We start from the raw sequence: 21,006 nt of genomic DNA on the forward strand, positions 1-21,006 counted from the left end.
TTTTTTGTATTTAAACAACATATCACAGAACAGTTCTTCCCTTTAAACAAAAGCATAAAAACAAAATAAACTGAGGATCAATGCAAAACATTTTTCTTGTCGGGCAGTGAAGACGAGTGCTTGCGGGCACTAAAAGCGACAGCTTGAAGATGTAAATGTTAACAAAGGCGACTCTATCATTGATTTACTGTGCTGGGCGACTCAGCGAAGCACTGAACAAGCAGTCGTGTGTCTGGTTTTATGGGTTTACAACATTTAATTGCTCATTTCTTTACAATATATCAACATAGCATCACTATCTACAGTTTGCTCACTCTGTTGACACATATAACCAGATTTCTTTTATCCTGTAATAACAAATGCTTCTAACCATAGAGTTTGAAAGTTTGAATCATCTGCATGTGTTTATGTGTTTATAACCAAAACTCTGATATTATGCAGCTGTCTGAAATCCATTGCTTTGAGAGAAATGAGCTGCCCTTCTAAGCTTCATCTAGGGTGGTTCGATAGTCAGAAAAGTGTCATCTTAAAAGAAGTAACAAAGGGCAGCACCAAGTATAAGATAAGTAAGGATAAAACTGTCATCATGAAATCATGCAATGCTACTCAAGAATATGGATCTGGAAAGACTAGGTTCCCTTTTTAAGAAGGACACTTGCTGTTAACTTGAAAAAACGGGTTCTACATAAACATGAATCTGTTTAAAAAAAACTATCTGAACATCCATCAGGATACTCGGGCATCAGAAATGTCCTTTGCTTCCCTACCAGAGCCTCTTTTGTTTACCTCTCCCACAGCGTCTCATTGTTTTTGAAATGTTTCAGCCCCTTTCTTTGATGTTTCTCTGCAGTGGGTGATAGATGAATGCAGAGGTCTGCTATCTGCACTCAGCCAGAGCCAGTTGAATAAATGGACTGGCCATTTTAGTCACAGTGAAAGGGCCTGACCAAAGGAGAGCTTCCTGTGTGCTGAACAGACACTGTGGTGTTAAGAGATAAGAAAGGTGGAGGTTTTCCCTAACTGTCGTTTCGGATGCAGAGCTGTTTGAGGTAATCCAAAAGATATTTAAATTGTAGTATTAATCACTTAATCACATTTGACAGCTTAGTCACTAAAATACCTGAGAACATCTTTCACCGAGGTCAATGTACTGATTTTTATTTATTTTTATGGAGTTACCCAGATCCATGTTAAAATTTAATGGGTGCTTCTTTTGTCCATTCTGCACCTATCATATCATTTTAATGAATTTAAGCATCTTTGTTTTTGAGAACAAAAAGCACCAGTGACATGCCTGCTCTTTCAGTCTGACGGAGGAATGAGCTCATTCCTTCACGATGAGGTCATGAGATGGTACCTGATGTGGTAAAACCTGTCAGAAAGGAATTTGTTCTGTCAGACTTGCAAGCGCATAAATTAGTCCTTTAATTGACTTGCTGATTAACAAAAAATAAATAAATGGCGTCTCGACTGTTGTTGCCAAAGACATGAGGTTGATATCAAGGAAATGCTGTACGCACTACCGTCTCGTGCTACGCATAGTTTTCAAGAGTTTTAGGTCTAAAATAAATTGTGTTTTGCTTTTCCGTCACTCGTGTCATGTGTGTTATGCAGCAAAACAATTCTTTTACCCCTCAGGTCACCGATACAGCCGTTTCTCGGAATTATCTTTTTCCTAACGTATTGCATTTGTTTTTACTGCAACCTCCAGTAAAAACAAATGCGAAACCTCAGTGAAAATAAGGCAGGAAAAACATCACAACTTCCTTGACCTCCCTCTGCACACTGAATGCTTTGCCACTCAAAAGGCTGGCAATAGGCCCGACAGTGCACCCTTTCCCTCTGGGGCCTTACATAAGGGGCGGAAAATTGAAGCTGCGGGGTGTGTGTGTGTGTGTGTGTGTGTGTTTGCAAGCCTAAAACTAGGAAGACAAGGCCTGCTATTGTTTAATTTGTATCCTGGATAGGAAATGCCTCCACTCGTCTTACTGCATTGCACTGCTACCATCTGTCTTACAAATGACTCTGTAGAGTGATGACATACTGTGTTGCATCAGGGAAATAACTGAGGGACTTCACAAAGAGGTTCAGTGGCAGTATGTAAATGGTATGTGAGGAACGTCGTGGCTAGTTTTGCACAAACAGCTTTGAAGCATCCCCGGGGCTTTATAGAGCACAAACAGCATCTTGGTATGTTTTTCCTCCTGTGGGGGCCACCTGTGTTCTTGGAAGGATTAGTTTTGAAAAGGAAGGGGGAGGGATTAGATGGCGTCACTGAGTGCAGCCTGGGAGTTTGAGCTGCCAGAAGTTTTTGAGTTTTTTTTTTTCTTTTCTTTTTTTTAAAAAAATGAACAAGCTTTGTCTTTAGACAAACAATGAGGAGAATTTTTGGCTAGACGCAGCCTTCATCAGCATGTCCTAGTTTCTGCTGCCCACTGCTCTTTCCTTCCTGTCTCTGTTCGAGGAGAGAGTGGCTGAGACGAAGCATCAACAGAGCAGTAAAAGAGCATGAAGCAAGCATCACCTAAATGATGAAAGTTTATATCAAAGGGCCTTCATTTTGATTTTGGATCTAGGAGAAAGGATGATAATAAAATCAGCTTTTACAAGTCTGTGCAAAGGCTTCAAATAGTGAAATAAAACAAATGAATTTTATTAAAAAGCACCGTTTGGTTTAAATTTGATGCCATGGTCCACACTCTGAAACTTTCATTTATCATTTTCCTGTGTACTTTGTGGTGATCGTGTTTGGCTCAGTGTAAATAGAGACCAGTATTAGAAAGAAAATCCAACCGGAAAATGTAAGGCTCAGGGAGTGGAAAAGATGGGGTCCATTACATTCTTTCCATACGGTCAATCTAAAATATTTGAGACTGAAGCCACAATTGATGGTTCTGCATATTTCTTTCTGCTAGGCGGTGTTTCAGTGGCGCTGTTTTATTCACGGTTATGTCACTGTAAAAAGGAGGTTTAAGAAAACCCTGCAACCCTGCCATCTAGTGGTGTCTTTTGGTTTGAATTCTGTGTCTATGCTTAAGTTAGAGCAGTTATTATTAGTATTTTATTTTTTATTAACCCAGTATATGCTAAATGTTCCCCAAACCAAGATAATAATGCAAACAATGCAACCAAGTTCCTGTTTAGAGGTATTTGTAGTGGCGATGTTGCTGTTGCGGGGTTTGTGCTTTTACCATTGCAAAGCCACCAACATGCATTATAAATATAATGACCTAATGTGTCAGAAGGTCATGCACACACCCAATGTTACAGAATTTGCAACAAAAGGCTGTATAAGAAAACTAGAGTTTTCTTTAACGTAATGTAAAGAAATGTCTTTAGTGTTGCTGCTTTTGTGCTGTGCAGGTAGCGCATAGGATGAGTTTGGCTGACAAGGATGTGCAGTTTGGGAAGATTTGAATTATTTTTTTCATAAAAATTTGTTTTGGTTTAGGCCAAATTCAGAAAATACTTTTATTATCTTCAGTAACTAAGTAAGTGCGGATTTGTGTTATTTGAATGAGGGTGTACCTTTGTGCCCTCGGTGAACCTGGTGAATCAAAGTTGTGGTTCTCCTTCCAGCCAGTAGGTGGCAGTAGACGTCTGATCATTATGCCGTGACTCCTGTTCATTGTGTTTCTGACCACAGACACAGTGAACATAAGGATTTGGTTAGCGGGGATATCAGTGTGATGTAATAGGGCTAGGCAACCCTCAGGGTAAATCGAGTTTCTGTTTGTGTCCGTTCTATGAAGACCAAACCCAAATTTTAAAAACAGTTTGGGGCTGACTTGATATATATGTGGTGTTTCATGAAAGCCTGAATATTTATTGACAGCGCTGGGGAATCACTGTAAGTAAAGATTGCAGGCTTAACCTCACTTTCTCTTAGCTGAGAGTTGGATCTTTTCGGGATCAGCTGCTTAACTTGGAACTTAATAAATGGATTAAAAAGCAGAACATTTTGACTCTTTTTCCTTTTTAGAGTTTAATTACTCCTTTTCCCCCCATTTCTTTTGCTTACCTATGTTTTTTTTTTTTTTTGTGTGTGTTTTTTTTTGTTTTTTTTTCACGGCCCCATCCAAGCCCCTCCCATATGGCTGTTTTCCCCCAGAGAAGCTGGAGGAGAGGTGGCTAGGGATAGGGAGGTCTGGGCTTCTTTGCTTAGGCTGCTGGCCCCGGATAAATGGAGGAAGATGGATGGATGTTTTTTTGTTTTTTATTGCTATACATTTTTTATTTTATTTTTTATTTTTGTAAATTTTTGCTCCAACTTAACTCTACCTAGTAGCCCAGCTTTGGGCCAAACTACTCTAGTTTCTATATTTTGCTTATAGTTTTGATGGTAAAAATGCTAAAATTACTCACTTGAAACAAAAGAAATGTTTATACAAAGGCTTGTAACACTGAGGCTCCTCTGACGCTCCCCTCCTCCTCTGCTGACACATTTTGTGACACCAATTCAGCACAAACTGTGTCATTCAGTATTTGTGACCAGTATTTCATAAAATTTTCAATAAGCTGATCGTTGTTGCTCTCAGAAACATAACCCAGACACAGTGTGTCCATTCTGTGTCGCTTCATGCGCGTGTTTGTGTGTCTGGCCGGGTCTTAACACAGGCTCTCTGTTATCCCGTCACTCTGCTGTCGGCATATCCACCTCCAGTTGCCGCCGACAAAGGCTTCCCAGTGGCTTCGACCAGCAATGCACCACAAACGCACTCACAGTCCGTGCCCCAGTGTGTGCCAGTAGACAGTGGAGTAGCTGTGCAGCCTGCCAGCTCTCAGTGAGGGCCACTTTGTTTCACCTCTGGCTTGGACTCATGCCAGACAATCTGAGAGTCAGTCACTGGGTCAATTAATGAAGTAATTGAATTGGGAGTTTATAGTTATTCAGTGGAGCTCTTTTTATCATTTTTTTTCCTATGTGAGGTGCTTTATTGCTTTCTATTCCAGTGTTCGCTTATGCAAGTCAATGTCACTGCCCGTGTGAAATGTTGTCTGCCATTCAAGTACCCTGTTTGTCTGCTGCAGCATCAATGATCAGCATTTTAATAGGGTGTCTATGGGCTCTTAAAAAGTCTTAAAATGTCTCAAAGTATGCATTTACTAATAAAAGGCCATAGAAAATTCAAATTCATTTTGGATGAGTCTCAAATGTCTTTAGTCTCACCACTGTGAGATTTTTCCAGCACACAATGCTGTTGTTTTGTCCCTCTGTACACATTTTAGATTGTGCACTGGGAGTGCATCATTGAGGCTGTGCTTTACACATCAAAAATTCCCTTTTCATGTTCTTTATATGTGTGAAAAAGCAGTTATGACGATTTGTCCTGTGGCCTGCCAGGCTTGTAATATACTGAGAGGAATCCTGTGGATGAGGATAACAAAGGAGGCTTCGCTAGCCTCACTAGCCAATTTACATAACAATAATGTTCTTAAACTTAACCAAACAATACAATTTTTTGTCTTACTTTCCTTAAAAAGGTCTGAATTTACCTTGAAATTTCAACTTGAAAGTGAATAATGGTGAATAATTTTGTTGTATCTAAATCTGTTTCAATTTTATTCAGTTAAAAAAATAAGTAATGTTGCGGTTGGTTGATTTGAATATTGAGTAAGGGCTTCTTTTTAAGCAATCAGTGTGGCCTGAGCTTTTAAAGCCTTTGTTAAAGAAGGAAATCAATAATTTACAGGTTCCATTGTTTCAATAATCTTTTGGTTTTCTGTGTTTTATACAGTAAAAGCTTCTTTGACTTCTGGATTATTTTCTTGATATAACAGACATTGACTGTCACTTTTGGAAACAGTTTTGAGCATTTCTCATAATTTTGTAATATTTTACAGACAAAATGGAAAATAGGAAGAGGGGGGTTATTAAGAAAAGGATGGCTGAATGGACCGATGACGAAGATGAACGACCCTTTTGTGCCATCACTTTGAAGCTAGAGCTGCAACTACCATTTTATTTTCACATTATTTCACATTTTCATGCATTAAACGCTAAATTGTAATTAATCAACTTCCAGAGTGCAAAGAGACATTAAGTCATATTTTATCTGAGCACTGGTCCAAACCCTGGACAACTTAGAGTTGAAGTTAGCGGAGCTATGAGTAGAAACTGTTTGTTTGGTGTGGCTACTGCCAGTTAATTTTCTATCGATCACTTCTCTGATCAATAAGCTAAAATATGTATGTTCTTCTTTTTCAGGACCTGGAGATCGTCTACTCTTATCTCCATGGGATGGAGGCCTTATCCAACCTGCGAGAGCACCAGTTGAGGTGAGTCTCTGCACACCTCCCCTGTACTTGATTAACATTTCCTGAAGCTTGATATTCCCATTGCATGAATTTAAAATTCAAATGAATGCGTGGTGACAACTCCTCAGTGTATGCTGCATTGTTGTCAGGGGTGGGAAAATTAACATTCAACCACTAGCTATGCTGTATGCTATTGAGCTACTTCTATTTTTTTGTAATCCAGGAGCCAGTGTACCGTCCAGCAGCATACTTATTGGAATTTATTTTTTAGACTATAATTTACAAGTGCAGTTATTACTATAATATATGGTCGGTCTCTAGCATCTTAAACCAGCATATTTATTATTCAGTTTTAAGTACTTCTGGACCTTTGAGTCTTTCTTCATAACACAGAATAACATATGTTCATTCTTCATATATTAACTGGCTGGAACGTCATTTTTAACAAATGGACATAAATATCACTACATTTTAGTGAGCTTCTCATTTCAGTCAAGAATGTATTTTGTAATATTTCTTTAAAGTTGACCTGCTTTTCTTATTTTCAGTTTTTGACATACAGCTTATTTTATGATAGATCTCGATGGTTTGAGTTGGTGCACCAGCTGAAATGAGCCATTTTGGCTCCTCTGTCTTCTCAAGAGAACAAATAAAAGGACTTTTCTCCTCCAGATAAAAATAAATGATACCTGCCACCATTACCAGCCTCAATACCACTTATCCATGTCAAGCTTCTAAAACTGCAGAAGTAATTTTTTCTCTTCCCAGTTGTATAAATCTGTTTGAAACTTTAGCCAGCATCTAAAATATCTGCTATGACTAAACTGTAAACTGACTAAATGACTAAAGCGAAGTCATTGTTGCACTTTTCCCCTAATAATCTGTACCTATACCTGACCGGGTCCCCGTGAGGCCATACTCTCTGCTTAAACCTTGAAGCAATGAGCCCTCCCTGCTCTACTATTCATGCGTCAGTTTGCCTTTGGCTCCTCCATCTTCTCTGCCTGGCACACACTTTCCAAACACTGCATGTCAGAAGTCTGTTCCCAGCATGCCTCGTGTGCATACATGTGGATTATACTAGCAAGGGAACAATGTGGCGGTGCATGACCCGCGAGCTAGAACATTCCACTGTGTGACCCCTCAGAGGCCTCCAGCACTAACCCCTCTCCCTCCTCCTTGTTTTGGATCGTACAGAAAAGGAATGTCCCCGTAGTCCCACAGACTAACCCCTTTTGCCAACTTCAGTTTCAGTAACTTTAAAAAAAAAGAAAAGGAAAAAAAAGCTTCTAGCCAGACATCCCACTAACGATGGGATTATATTATACTTCTGTTGTCTGAACATTTTGGGAGGAATGTGTTGTTTTTCTTCTGTGATCCTTTTTCACAGTAACTTGTTTTTCTTGAGCTGGGATTGTTTTTAGGTCTTTGTATAAAGAGGCTACAACATGCTGTCCACCCGCAGCTGTTTTTGAAAGCGCTTGTGTTTTGATCAGTTACTGTTTACTACAGTGGTTTGCATGTACTGTTGAAGAGCGTTTGTCTTCTCTATACAGGCATCTGGGGAAAGCCTGACATGAATGGACTTAAAGTGAAAATGTTTCGATTCCAGAATTTAGAACATAAAAAATGAAATATATATAAAGTTATAAAAAAAACTTGCTGCACAAAAAGAATACAAGAAGCTGTGAGGCTGGATTTTTCAGGGCAGAGTTATGTTTACAGATTATAATATTATCAAATATATTTTTTTGCCTCTGTACAGGCAACAAGAATGCCAGACTGTCTGTTCTTCCCAGGCCCAGAAGCTGGATATATCAGAATTCCTTCAGGGAATTCCTTCATATTTGCTACAGACATCCACTTGGACTATAAATCGTGCATAAGACATGCAGATCATGTTTGACACTGTTAAAAAAAATTAATAAATAAATGTGTAAAAGTACAACTGGGTAAAAATTGAGAAAAAGACCATTTAACCAGTGGTGCAGTGGGACCACATAGTCAATGTGTGCTTTATTTTAGAGGACATACCAATACATACTCACTCTGCTTTTGTTAAGTAAGAAAGTAAATCACTGCAGTGGCTTAGCTTAAACGTAGATGCGTAAAACCTACCTCTTTAGAAAGGAATCTTCCAGATGCAAATGTAAATATTTTACTGAATTAAGTTTAGAAGTAACAATTATGTAATTGGTGATCAATACGTTAAAATACTATAAAGCATACCCAAATAAAAAAGGAGATTTGTAAAGCTTTAATTTTCAGCAAATTCAATGCCCTGACATAAACAAATGTTTCTCTGCAGTTTGAGGATAAAGCTCACCATATTTTATAAGGAACAAGGACTGTAGTCTTTATGTTGTAGATCTGCCTAGAAAAGAAGATTTGTCATAACGGTTATATACCAAGTGTAATTTAACCAAGAAAAATTAGAAAATAATGAGGCAAAAGCAACTCACTTCACCTATCAGCAAAAGCCTCTATAGACCATAATGCACTGCAACAACCAGAACCATACGCTGTGAACCAGTTAACATGGACAACCTTGCAACTCTTTATAAGTCCCAGCACTCTAAATTTTAATTATAATCAGCAGCAGGCTTTCTGACTGTCAGTGACTGTTGCTAAAGGTGACTCTAGGATATGCAGAAATTTGCTAGTTATAGATTTATAATAACATAACATTGATAACATTTGATCATAAATTCACTCAAACACAAATATGAGGCCTAACTGTGATTCTTTCTTCCCTCTGTTTCCTCTCTCTCTCTCTGCAGGATCATGTGTGAGACGGTGCGTTATGAGAGACATGAGGCCAATGAAGTGCTATACTAGTAAGTACTGTCTCTGTCTGCTTGGGTATTCATAATATTTGTCCAGAGCCGCATGAACAAAGCAAAAAACCGATGGGTAAATGGTAAATGGCCTGTATTTGTATAGCGCTTTTCTAGTCCCTAAGGACCCCAAAGCGCTTCACACTACATTCAGTCATTCACCCATTCACACACACATTCACACACTGGCGATGGCAAGCTACATTGTAGCCACAGCTGCCCTGGGGCGTACCGACAGAGGCGAGGCTGCCGGACACTGGCGCCACCGGGCCCTCTGACCACCACCAGTAGGCAAACATGGGGTTAGTATCTTGCCCAGGGATATTTGGCATGCAGCCAGGAGGCAGCCTGGGATCGAACCACCGACCTTCTGATTAGTGGCTGACCTGCTCTGCCACCTGAGCTACAGCCGCTCAAAGTAACAGTATTTTCAGTTCTTTGTAATCAAAGCACCCTTTGCTTCAGGATACAAATCGGTGTTATTGATGGGAAGAAACATGCCAACTGCGTACAGAAGAGTAACCCCGGTGACTTAATAAAAATAAATGTCATTAAAGTGCAGAAGCAGTATGAGGCAGATCACTCTATAGCACAACTGAAGGATAGCGAACATAGAAATTATATCCAGTCATATTTCAGTGCGATTCAATAAGTGACTGATCTAAATTGTCAACAAAAGCTGGAATAGCTCTTAAAAGCATTTTCTTCAGTTTGGAGAGAGCCAGCAAGGCACTAGTGGTGATGCTTACATGCTTCCTCCTGTGAGCTATCTGTTTGGAGGGTTAATGTGATCAGAAAGCTGCATTGACAGCTTTCAGAGAGTGCGTGTGTGTGTGTTGGATCCATTTTGAAAAAGCTGGCACAACTGTGGTAAGCACAAAACACACACAGTGTTTGACTGCTGTCACGTATCTAAGTCTTCCAAACACCCAGAGTGAGAATTAAGACAGTTAATTAACTCTGTCAGTGTCTCGGGGGGCTACAGAGGGGACAACATCCCTTTTCCTGCCTTCGTATCCCCCGTGTGCGTGCGTGTGTGTATGTGTTTGTGTGTGTTGATGGATGGTGTGGAAGAGTCAACACCTCATTAGAAGCCCACTTGGCAGTGGGGGAGCTGATTAAACAATAGGAATGCAGACTAAATGGTGGCCACAGTACAGTCCAGCTTCAGCAAGATTCCTTTAGGTGCCCCACAACACTTACTGTACACACACTCAGAAACACTCCTCAAGGAAAAACGCAGCTGTCCCGTCGCAGTGTGGACACACGAAAACGCAGACTTTCTAAAACGATGACATATTTTAGTCATGTGATGCAGTCATGTGACCAAATAAACAAAGATAGCAGAGGGCATTATACAGCGGTTGTTTTGATTCCTCTCAATTTTGACAGCCCTAAAAAAGATGAATATCAGTTTGTACATGCTCCAGATAGCTTTTCTTCAAATTCTTTAACTCTCAATCGCTTTTGCAACTTTGTACTTTTGTGTTACTCGCAGCAACAACGCCACCTCATTGTTAGTCCATTTCAAAAACTCGGTGCTTTTCCTCAACATTTTGCCGCGATGTTTCAAAGTCCTGAAAAGTAAATAAACGGCAGACAGAAATGAGGCAGGTCGAATCGTCTTGCGTTTCACACATGCGCAGCGCTGGAACGTTTTCGGCCATTTCGATGTGGACGCACAACTCTGTGAAAACGACTGAAAACGATAGTGTAATGCGGAGCTGTCATGATTCGGCCGTGTGGCAGGCAGGATGAGGACCCAAATTGCAAACTCACAGACACGGGGGATAAACTCAAAATGCAGCTTTATTGCTGACAGGTGATAAACAATAACGATGATACAAAAGCAATGCAAAACTACACTAAACTGGGAAAAGCTAAAGTAACATATACCGGAAGACACGGGGAGAACCACACACGGCATGAGGGAGAACGCGACGCCGAACAGAGGGAGACGCAGACAGAAATACACAGAGGGTAAACGAGGAAAGTTTGAACACACGGGGAACACAGGTGACGCTGATAATCATAACGAGACAGGGCGGGGTGAACTGAACATGACATGTACAGGCGTGAGAGTCACAAAGTAAACAGGAAGTGCACAGAGGTTCAGACAGGAGGAGAGAGAGCACGGGGAAAACACAGACATAACGGGCTGGGGGAACATGGAATAAAACATAAGGAGGGACGAGGGCTCAGATACACAGAGGGGCACACAGGGGGTGAGAGTCACAACGGGAAAACACATAAGGAACAACGTAACAGATCAACCCAGGAAGCATGGCCTAAATAAAGAACAAAATACAAAAATACATGAAAACTAAGAATACTGGGCCCACATGGCCCAGGACCATGACAGGAGCGTTTTCAGATGAAAACGCAGCTTTCAAATATAGCTTTCAAGTATAATATATGTAACTTTATATTGACATAAGCAGTTAATTAGCTCGTTCACTTTTAACCTAAGTTGTTAAAATGTATTTTTAATGTCATCATAGCCCCTTACAGTAACTGTTTGCCAAGTCATCATTAATAAATGTTAAACCTGACTGCTTTTTATTGCTTCAGAAAAACCAAATTATTATTATTACTAGTAATGTGTGGTTAACACATTCTCTGACTGGACTGACAGTATAGAGGTTGCAGTAGTGCTAATGCTATTTAAATAGCAATAATTGTCTAAAATAGTTTGAAGTGTTGCTGAAAATGAAATGTCTTGTACATTTTGAATTCCTTACTTTTGTCTTTGTGTAGGCCTTTGCAGGTAACTGTACTGTTATGTGCTTTGTTGGTTGTGAGGTTATGTTAAAACTGTTAACATAAAACTGTTAACATAACATAAATCTGCGGTTGAGTATGAGTAGGCACTTTAAGTGGTGGTGGTGACATAAATTACAAAATTAGTGTGGATTTTAAAGTCTACTGAATGTTGGTTGTCAGATAGGACCTTTAAAGTACATTAATACAGTATTTTCTCACTGAACTGGGAAAGAAGCTCTTGAGCTGCTGTCTTTCTCTATGGTTTCAGTGTTGTCAAACATCTTTATGAAAATGAAAACAATGAAAAAAAAATGTGGATAAAATTTCACATGAAACTGTCATTTTCAGCACTAGCTCCTTGGTGTGGTCACAAACAAAGCGGAGAGCATAACTGCAGGTAGTGTGCTAATTTACCCCTGAGCTAAAGCACAGAAACGCAGCATGCTATTTTGTTTTTGGGAAATTGCCTCATTTGATTTGCACAACTGTGCACGCTTACGCCAGTGTTTCTGGTTGTGTCTGTGTACAGCTGTGTGTTTGCATGTATTTGTATATGCGTGCCAAGCTGTATTAACCTATAAAAAATGGTCAATGCTCTCCCTTATAAGAGCTGTGTATTAAACAGCAGACGATCAGACTGAGCTTTCTCTGCAGGGTTTTAATCAGCCTGCTATACTGAAAACACAAGCTTTTACCAGTCTCTTTCTCTCCTCATCTGTTTATAACAGTGGCAATAATAGGCTGCAAAGTGAGGGCTCTAAAAGTTAATGGGGAAATTAAATTTTGATAGTATCAATATTAAGTTGTATCCCAGAAAACCACATATAGTGTAAAGCATTGCAATACTAAAGAAATTAGTTTAAAAAAATGTAAACCGCATTTAAAGTTGGTCTACAGTGACAATTAATCAAATGTCAGAATAATTTCCAAGACATTTAGGAGACTTTATTTATGTATTTATGCATTTTTTTTAGTTGGCGCTAAAGTTGACTGCCTCAAAAGGACATTTTACATAGAACTGAATCCCAGCTGTCTATTTGTATATTTATTTCTGTTCAGCAAACATGCAGTCCTGCTGAAGTGACCTTTGTAATGACTTCCACGCTTATAACTTTGCAGGCCCTGCATGGCTGTTGGCAGGCCTGCAGTAACGATTGGATGATAAGGGTGATAGTTTTAAAAAGTACTGCCTTGGGCTGCACACTCATAAAGACACATTCGGTATCACATGAAAACATCGCATCCTGCATTCTGCAAATCTGAACCTCTCTGGATTTACCATCCGAAGATTAAAGTGCTAAACCCTCGATGGTGGCTGACCTGGCACATTGGCTGGTGAAGAGGGTTAGCATCATCTGGCTGGTCTTTAACCTCTTCCATGTCAGCTCTATAAATGAAACCCTTGACTTTTGACCCTCTGCTGAGTGAAAAATCCAACTGTATTTATTTGCAGGGCATTGTGCGTTGCAGACCACAGGGAGCTATCTGCAGAGAGCATTGGTTGCCAGATAGAGGCAGTGACTAAAGAACAGCTGGTTTATGGGCTACTTTGGTTGTGCTGTTGTCGGTCCTTTAGCCACTGTGGAGAAGAGCAGAGTTATAACATGCAAAGAGCTGAAGTTCAGGGTTTTTTGTGTGTGTGTGTGTGTGTGTGTGTGTGTGTGTGTGATACCTCTCCTGTTACTAGTCATCACTGCTGTCACTCCCTTCCCCGGTCTGACCCACTTGCCAACCAGGCAGCATTCGAGCGGTATAGTTGAGTTATGCGCTGGTAGGTTTTTTGGAGAACTGCAATGGTGAACATAGTCTAGGTTGAAATCTCCCCTCTGTAGGCAAATACCTACACAAATTAACACAACTACAGTACCATTAAAACAAGCATTATATTATTATATATATATTTTTGAAGCCATTAATGTGGTTTCACATTAACTTCTGATCCTGTGCAATTTTTGCGTTTTATTTTGTTTTTGGTTGGACAAATTAAAATTGCCTTGGGACTTTGAATGGACAGTAATTGTAAAAAAGCAGATAATGTTTGTCATAATGAACTGAGGTCTTTTTTTCTTTTTTTGTAAATCAATGAATTATTTTTTTGTTTTAATTAGTGTTTTTAAAAATGATTTGCTGAAGCAACTTATTTCTGTCGAGGAGAAAGCACATTTTATCCAATATATTCTGACAATATTAAAGAAGAACACTTAACAGACTGATATTTTAACCCCTGGCTAAGGTTCAGAGGGAGCAGCTGTCGGAAAGTTGCCCTCACAGGCAGCTCCTGTTCCATGTGACAGCGTGAAGCTGCTTTCCTTCATAAACGGCGTCATGGGAAGGTAGATGAAGGAAAACTCTGGGAGAAAGAGCTGAAAAACTCATCACAGCGACCAGTCAGCTTATATAATTATTCATTCCAGTAAATTCTGTTCAGCTTGTGTGGCAGTGACATGGAGACGTTAGTCATTTGCTAAGTATCTGGTAGAGCTGCTTTTTAATGACAGAAAAATGACAGATGGATGTTTATTTTTAGAATAAGATTTTTTTTTCTTTTTTTTGTTATATCCTGTGTTGAAAGGAAATATTTTGGAGTTATGCAAAAAAAAGTAGTTTGGTCAAAAGTTTTAAGCGCTGGACATTAACCAGTAGACTCTGTCGTCTCCTGACCTTTTTTTTTTTTCTTTTTCTTTTTAATTTTGTGTTTGTTGGACAGTTGAAAACTTTGAATGCTTTATTTCAAAATATCAACACAACATTGTGAGACTGCCAGTCTCCCGAGTCCATGGTGAAAGCAGCATGACAAGTTAAAATAGTCAGAGTTGCTTATATGTCCCTCAATGCGAGTGTAGAAACACTTCTAGTGTTTTGAAACTCCTGATTGTTTGTTTGTGTGTGTGTTGTAATAATATGTGCAATAATATATATCGAAAATTGGCCTTTTTTATGCATTTATTTTACAATATTCTGTTGCATAGAAAGACTTGCATTTGCAGTTAATTTAATGAAAGTCAAAAACTACACTTGCAGAAATGTAAAGACTTTTTTTGACAACTGTAATGTGTGTTATAAAGTCAGACCATCTAATAAAAGAAATGTACTGAAATGTTGGTGTGGACTTTGGGCTTAGTAACTCTTTTATAAAAAATCTGTAGCACACTAGGAAAACGGGAAAACCCCCAAAGCATAATGTTCAGAACAGTTAAACCGTGAATTTTTGAGCCTGTAAAATATTTTTTCTAAGAGCCAACTATGATTCCCTTTACTATTTGCAAAAGGCAATTATTCTTTAATGAAACAGTTTGTAAAAGTCAAACCTAATTTTGTGAAAATCTGTCCTAAAATTTTGTCCCCATTTTACCCCTGCTGCTGCCTCCATGGCGATCAACCAGATCCCCCACTGTTAAAGGTTTCCCTGTGAGGGTTTTGGTGGATGATGCTTAGCATTTGACTACCGCTTCCAGTACTCATGACCCAGTTCAGTCAAGCTGTCGCTCCACATAAGAGTCTTCTATCTCCTACTTTTTTGGTGTTGTATCTTCTCCTCCTACTTCTCAGCCATGTGAGGTGCTTCCCTCGCTTCCCTCCCTACATACCGGCAATTAATAATTGAACATTTCATTTCGTGTCGTATCCAAATGTAAAGAAGAACCATATAAAGGACTGAACGAGTCTGCAGGGAACCAGATGGAGATCAGTGGAGAAAAGGGGGGAAAAGAGAAGGGATGATTGTGGAGGAAGAATTTGCTGTGTGTCAGTAGGGTGTGCTGTCTGCAGCCTCATTAGTTGTGCAAGGAAAATGTGGAGAGGAGGAAGGAGGGGCAAGACTTTGTTCCCTTTGATTAAAAGGGGAAAAAACTCAGTCAGCACAGTGATGGTGGGTGTGGATATACATTTCTGTGAAGAACAAGATGTATAATAAGGGCACCCATCTTTTACCTTTCTGTTAGTAAAAACCAGTCCCACCTTGCAGATGTGACTGGTTATTAATTTCCATTATCTTGCCAATTAAAACGTCTTACTTGAACCAGGATTATGCTCAGAAATAATAACTCAAGCTGATGTCTTATTAACACCAGAGAAACTTCAAGTAAGAGATTTGATTTCTGCAGACGTTCAGCTTCTGTGAGACGGTGACATTTTAAAGTACAGACTAATAAACAGACTGGTGGAGGCAGGCGTCATATAGAGAAGCATTTATTTTAGCCTGCTGTTAAGATCATTTTGTGCATTCATAGCAAAGAGAATTACGTTTTTTGCCTTTTAATGAAGCATAAACTTCAGTGTCACTTAAACTTGTGCTTATATGGGATTGTTAGGTTTCTTAAAATGTTATTTGATAAACTGCGCAAAACGCAAGAGGTAGATCTTAAACTCTACAGGCCACAGTTAATATGTTAAAGTTCATGACAACCCAGCTAGGAAAAAGACTGAACAAGTAGGGGGGTTCAACCAGCTTTAAATTGTGTAATTAGCAGATCAATTTGGAAACATTAACTAACATCCATCCATCTTCTTCCGCTTTATCCGGGGCGCGGGGGCAGCAGCCTACGCAGAGAAGCCAGACCTCTCCCCAGCCATCTCCTCCAGCTTATCCGGGGGAACACTAAGGCGTTCCCAGGCCAGCTGAGAGATATTAACTAACAAAGTAACCATTAGCTGCTATGGTGAATTAAGTTATGGTAGCATAAATTACAGCAGTTTACAAGTACTGGCATGTTTTGCCCATAACTGCTAGGACTTCATGATTCATGTCAGATTTCCCATACTGCTGAAGGTTGGTATCAGTGTTACATGTGACGGGAATATTTCCTTCTCTGGATTTTTGCTTCTTTACTGTCAGAGGTGCGTTTCCCAACACGTCTGATTGACAAGGCTGTCAGCGATGGCTTTTTTTTGGGACTCACAAAGCAGTCAAAAAATTCACTGATCACTGTTGTAATTACCTGAAAAATGCAGCACAGTGTCTCCGGTGTAATCTGTTTTGATATAAGCTTATACTTAACTAAATCCAGTAACACATAACTCACAATTTATGCTGGTACAGCAGCATTTTGCTTCCTTATACTTTATCTCACCAGCACAGCAGTTATATATGTTGACTCCCCTTGAAGCGCTCTGCATTGAATTGATTGCGTATAGACGAAAGCAAGCATTATTATTATTTATGATTATTGTTCTTTCTTTCTTTGTTTACATTCTCATTAGGTTAATATGTATGTCTCTTTGATAATCCTGCATGTACCACTGATAGAGGTTCAGCCTTTTGAGATTATCTCGGCGCAATCCCTGCGGTATCTGTGAAGACCCAAGGATAAGCGAGATGATTACAGAGACAAAACTGATGAATTTTAAAATCTGAGGATATCCTTTCAACATTAGCAGCGTAGTTTATTAACACTGACGTACCAAATGTGATTTCTGAAAATTATATTTAGTGAGTTGTTTATCTGTAGGCAAATTCTCCTCAGTGGAGTCTTTTGATGTTCCTTAGTAAGGCCTGTGGTTCACATGAACTGCCACACAATCCTTAAAGCTGAAAAAAGTGCACAGTCTTGATGTTTAGTGTTGTTGTTTTTTACCTGTCATTTTCCCTGGAAAATGACTTGACAATCAGCTGCATCATCCAGAGGTCAGTGTGAGTTTATTTCAGAGGCCCATTTTCCTGTTTGTGTGGGGACAGAAATGAGTCTTCAGTTCATTCACAGTTCTCTCTCTCCCTTCCTTTCAGTTTCTCGCTTTTTTACATTTTTTGTAATTTTATTAATCATTTGGCGCAGCGAGCAGTCTTGCATCACTGATGCATTAAGTCACAGTACCTGCACAGAAAATGGTGATAAGTAAACTGACACAGCAAATAAGCTCCATCAATATATTGATTTGTACATAAACATTTTCAATTTACTGTCGTAGAGGGTAAAAGCAGGAAGTGTTCTGCCTTGTGGGCATTCACAAAGATAGCTGCAGACTCCACAGAAGACTACTTGTTCTTATTATACTACTCTGTAGTCTACCTGGAGGATCTTTGTGCTTTTGGTGGCCTTGTAGTGTAGTTATTGTGCATACAAGTCTGCAGAGAGCCTTGTACACCCACTGATGATGGAATCCATGCCCCTCATGTAGTGGCATAGATTAAGCAGGGAGCCCTTTTGGGAACTTCTGTCAAGAATTGTTTTTTCTTTTTATTATCCACAGCAACAAATCAAATGAAATATTTCACCTTACTTGCAAATCTGTTTTTAATAGCCAGAATAGCTGTGATGCATTAGGATGCCTGGCGGTGTCTTACGATGCCAGTAGGATGTTGAATTGCTGACCCTTTGGATCCTGTTTGTTTTACACATCCTGCAAATAACAGATTGAGACCCAGAGCATTTTGGGTTTCTTTGGGTTCTTTTCATCAGTTATAGGCTCATCTATCCAAATCTACAAAAATTCTCATTTCGTTCATCAACCTTAATTATATTTTTGGCTGCTTCGTGTCAAAGTATCACCATTAATACATTCTGAACTAATGTATCTCTTTCTGTCTTTCAGCCCTGATGACATAGGAAGCTGCTGGTACATCCTGTTGTCTGGCTCAGTTTTCATCAAAGAATCCATGTTCCTGCCCAGAAGCAGGTAAGATCATCGGCCATTTTGAATGCTGTTTGAAGGTGTGATTTTTGGCAGTAACATGCAAGCATCTGCTTTCCTTCCAAGCCAATTTAAAATAAAGAGACAAATGTCTCTCTCACCAAGATTTGTTTCCTGTCTTATCAGCTTCTTAACTTTTATTAAAATTGGCTTGTAAAAATGTTGCACAGCAGCAAATGTTTGCATGCAGTTATGCGATTTCACTAAAGAAAATTGTAACTTTATCATTGTTCCTTTGGTTTCTAAAACAGATTTTACTTATGTTTTTGGCATAACTATTTAATTTTAATTTATATCTTTTTTTAAAATCAGTTATTTAATACAGATAGTCATTTTAACATTTACCTTTGCAAATTGGTTAATTCTCATGTACAAGAATGTTGCTGGGACATCAACATGACTTCTCTGCAGTTCAAGAGAAATACATTAGGTGACTAGGTCGAGAATAAAATACATGTCGCCTTTAAAAATTATAAACAGTTTTTATTAAAATACATTTTTACATTCTGAAATTCTCAAACTATATCACCAACACTGCAAAAAGGTGAATGTACATCTGTCCATTCCTAATACACTTATCCAATTAAGGGTTACATAGAGGGGAAGCTAGAGCCTATCCCAGCTGTCATAGGGTAAAAAGCGGGATACATAGGCATGGTTTGAAGCTGTGTAAAACCACATTATAGTAGCTTACACTGTAACACTTGTACTTTGCAAGTAGAGACACCTTGACTAAATTGTATGGATTCCTCATCATAATTAAAAGATTAGCATAAGTCATGTCCTTTTAAAGCTTTTGACCTGTATCACAGTAGGCTCAATAACCTTGGGTAGAAAGCGTTATCATCATCACCATTTTAGAATAGTTGAAAAGCTCAAGTAACACAAACCATTTCATTAGTCTATCTCTTGGATAATTCCTGCTTTTTCTGATTTAACCATATTGCATATTATTTTAGTTTTTTAAAGAGGGTTGAAAATAATTATTTATGGCACCTTCAGAGGACTTAAGACTCATGTTCCCCTCTCACAGCAGTGTTCACCACCTCTGAAGCCAAGACTCAAATGTTAAAAAGCTGCGATTTCACAAGTGGATCTGTTACATGAAATATCCCTGTAGGCGTCTTGAAAACAATGATCTTTTTATCCATTTGGCTTGCATAACACACCTACGGCCACTCTGATCTCGAGGCCGTCACTTTAGGCCGTGGAGCAGAACTGTTCCGGCTGTACAGCGGGAGTCCACTGAGGTCGTTCTTTGGGTTTGTCCGAACGTGGGATGCATTTAAAACGGAAGAGTTGATCGGAAATGTGCCAAAAAGCTAGCCCCCTCTTAAATATAACCTTTTCAGTTTTACGAAGGTGAAAGTGTGTGTGTGTGTGTGTGTGTGTGTGTGTGTGTGTGTGTGTGTGTGTGTGTGTGTGTGTGTGTGTGAGTGAGAGAGAGAGAGAGAGAGAGAGAGATGCCGAAAGGGGATCTGAAGGTACTGGCAGATTAAAGTTGATGCTTGACCACAGTCACAGAGGAGAAGAAGGCCCTGAAAGTGTTTACTAAGCATATGTTGCAAAGGAGCTTGTGGAGGGTGGATCCGCTGTGCTGTGTGAGACTGTATGGGGTTGATAATTAGCTCAGATGTTCAGAATAAAGCCAACTGCTTTATTCAGGACTGTCACATTTATGTTTTCTCTGCTAAATTATGCATATGAAGCACCAACTGCACGTTGAGCGGTTTTAGTTTCTGCGAGAATGTGCTTCAGTGCCACTAGCTGAGATTCATGTGAGCAGCTAGATGAAAAGAAGGCAATCTGGCAATAGTCAAATGGGAATATTGCATTGTACAGAGCACGCAACATACAGCTGTTCATTCACCACAGCGCTGACTTTTGTAGACATGCTGGGCGTGTAGAATGCAAAAGTCTGAATTAGTTGGATCAAACTTGACAAGCTTCTTAGAACGAAGTCTGTGTGATGTCTGATTGAGCTTATGTAACAATAGAGCAGGTAAATGTCTGTGAGCTTCTTTTATCATTTTACCCTCCACACTCTTCCAAGTTTAATCCAAGGGTAACATTTCCATCGGTGAGAAAGCAGAATGACCCCTAGTGTTTTGTTGGTCAACAGCATATTAAACATGGCAAAAAGTAGGCTCAGGCTACTTTAAACAAAAACTTTCAGATGCTGGTTTCTCTTTCCTCTATACAAATATGGATATCGTACGGCCTCACTCATACGGTCCTAGAGACTGGCCAGCAATCTCCTAGCAAACACAGGTATCTAAGTTTCTACAGTTTGCCTGGATGATATTGACTTGTTATCTAATAACAAAAAAATACACTCCAACTATTCGCCAACTGACTGTAAAACTAAGAAATCACAAGCTGTGAGCATCAGCCTTCAAACTAAAAGTAGCTGCTTTTGAAACTGATATTTTGCAGGAGAAATGTGACGCTTTAATTCTGAAAGCAAACTACTTTTCCGCTTTTTGCACCTTTTCCAAGTTTTGCTGTTGGAAGTCAGTGT

The 21,006-nt window shown here is 39.4% G+C and overlaps 1 protein-coding gene across 10 annotated transcripts in view; it reads left to right on the top strand.

Moving 5' to 3' along the window:
- rapgef2b (Rap guanine nucleotide exchange factor 2b) overlaps positions 1 to 21,006 on the top strand; it is a 106,732-nt gene that overhangs the window by 20,927 nt on the left and 64,799 nt on the right. For all 10 annotated transcript variants that reach the window (XM_024804044.2, XM_076889534.1, XM_076889541.1 and 7 more), the window contains exons 2-4: positions 6,209 to 6,279; positions 9,039 to 9,095; positions 18,387 to 18,470. In XM_024804044.2, coding sequence (XP_024659812.2) covers positions 6,209 to 6,279; positions 9,039 to 9,095; positions 18,387 to 18,470 — 212 coding nt within the window. The remainder of the gene's footprint in view (positions 1 to 6,208; positions 6,280 to 9,038; positions 9,096 to 18,386; positions 18,471 to 21,006) is intronic.

Source organism: Maylandia zebra, linkage group LG2 (genome assembly GCF_041146795.1).
Source record: "Maylandia zebra isolate NMK-2024a linkage group LG2, Mzebra_GT3a, whole genome shotgun sequence".
Taxonomy (NCBI): domain Eukaryota; kingdom Metazoa; phylum Chordata; class Actinopteri; order Cichliformes; family Cichlidae; genus Maylandia; species Maylandia zebra.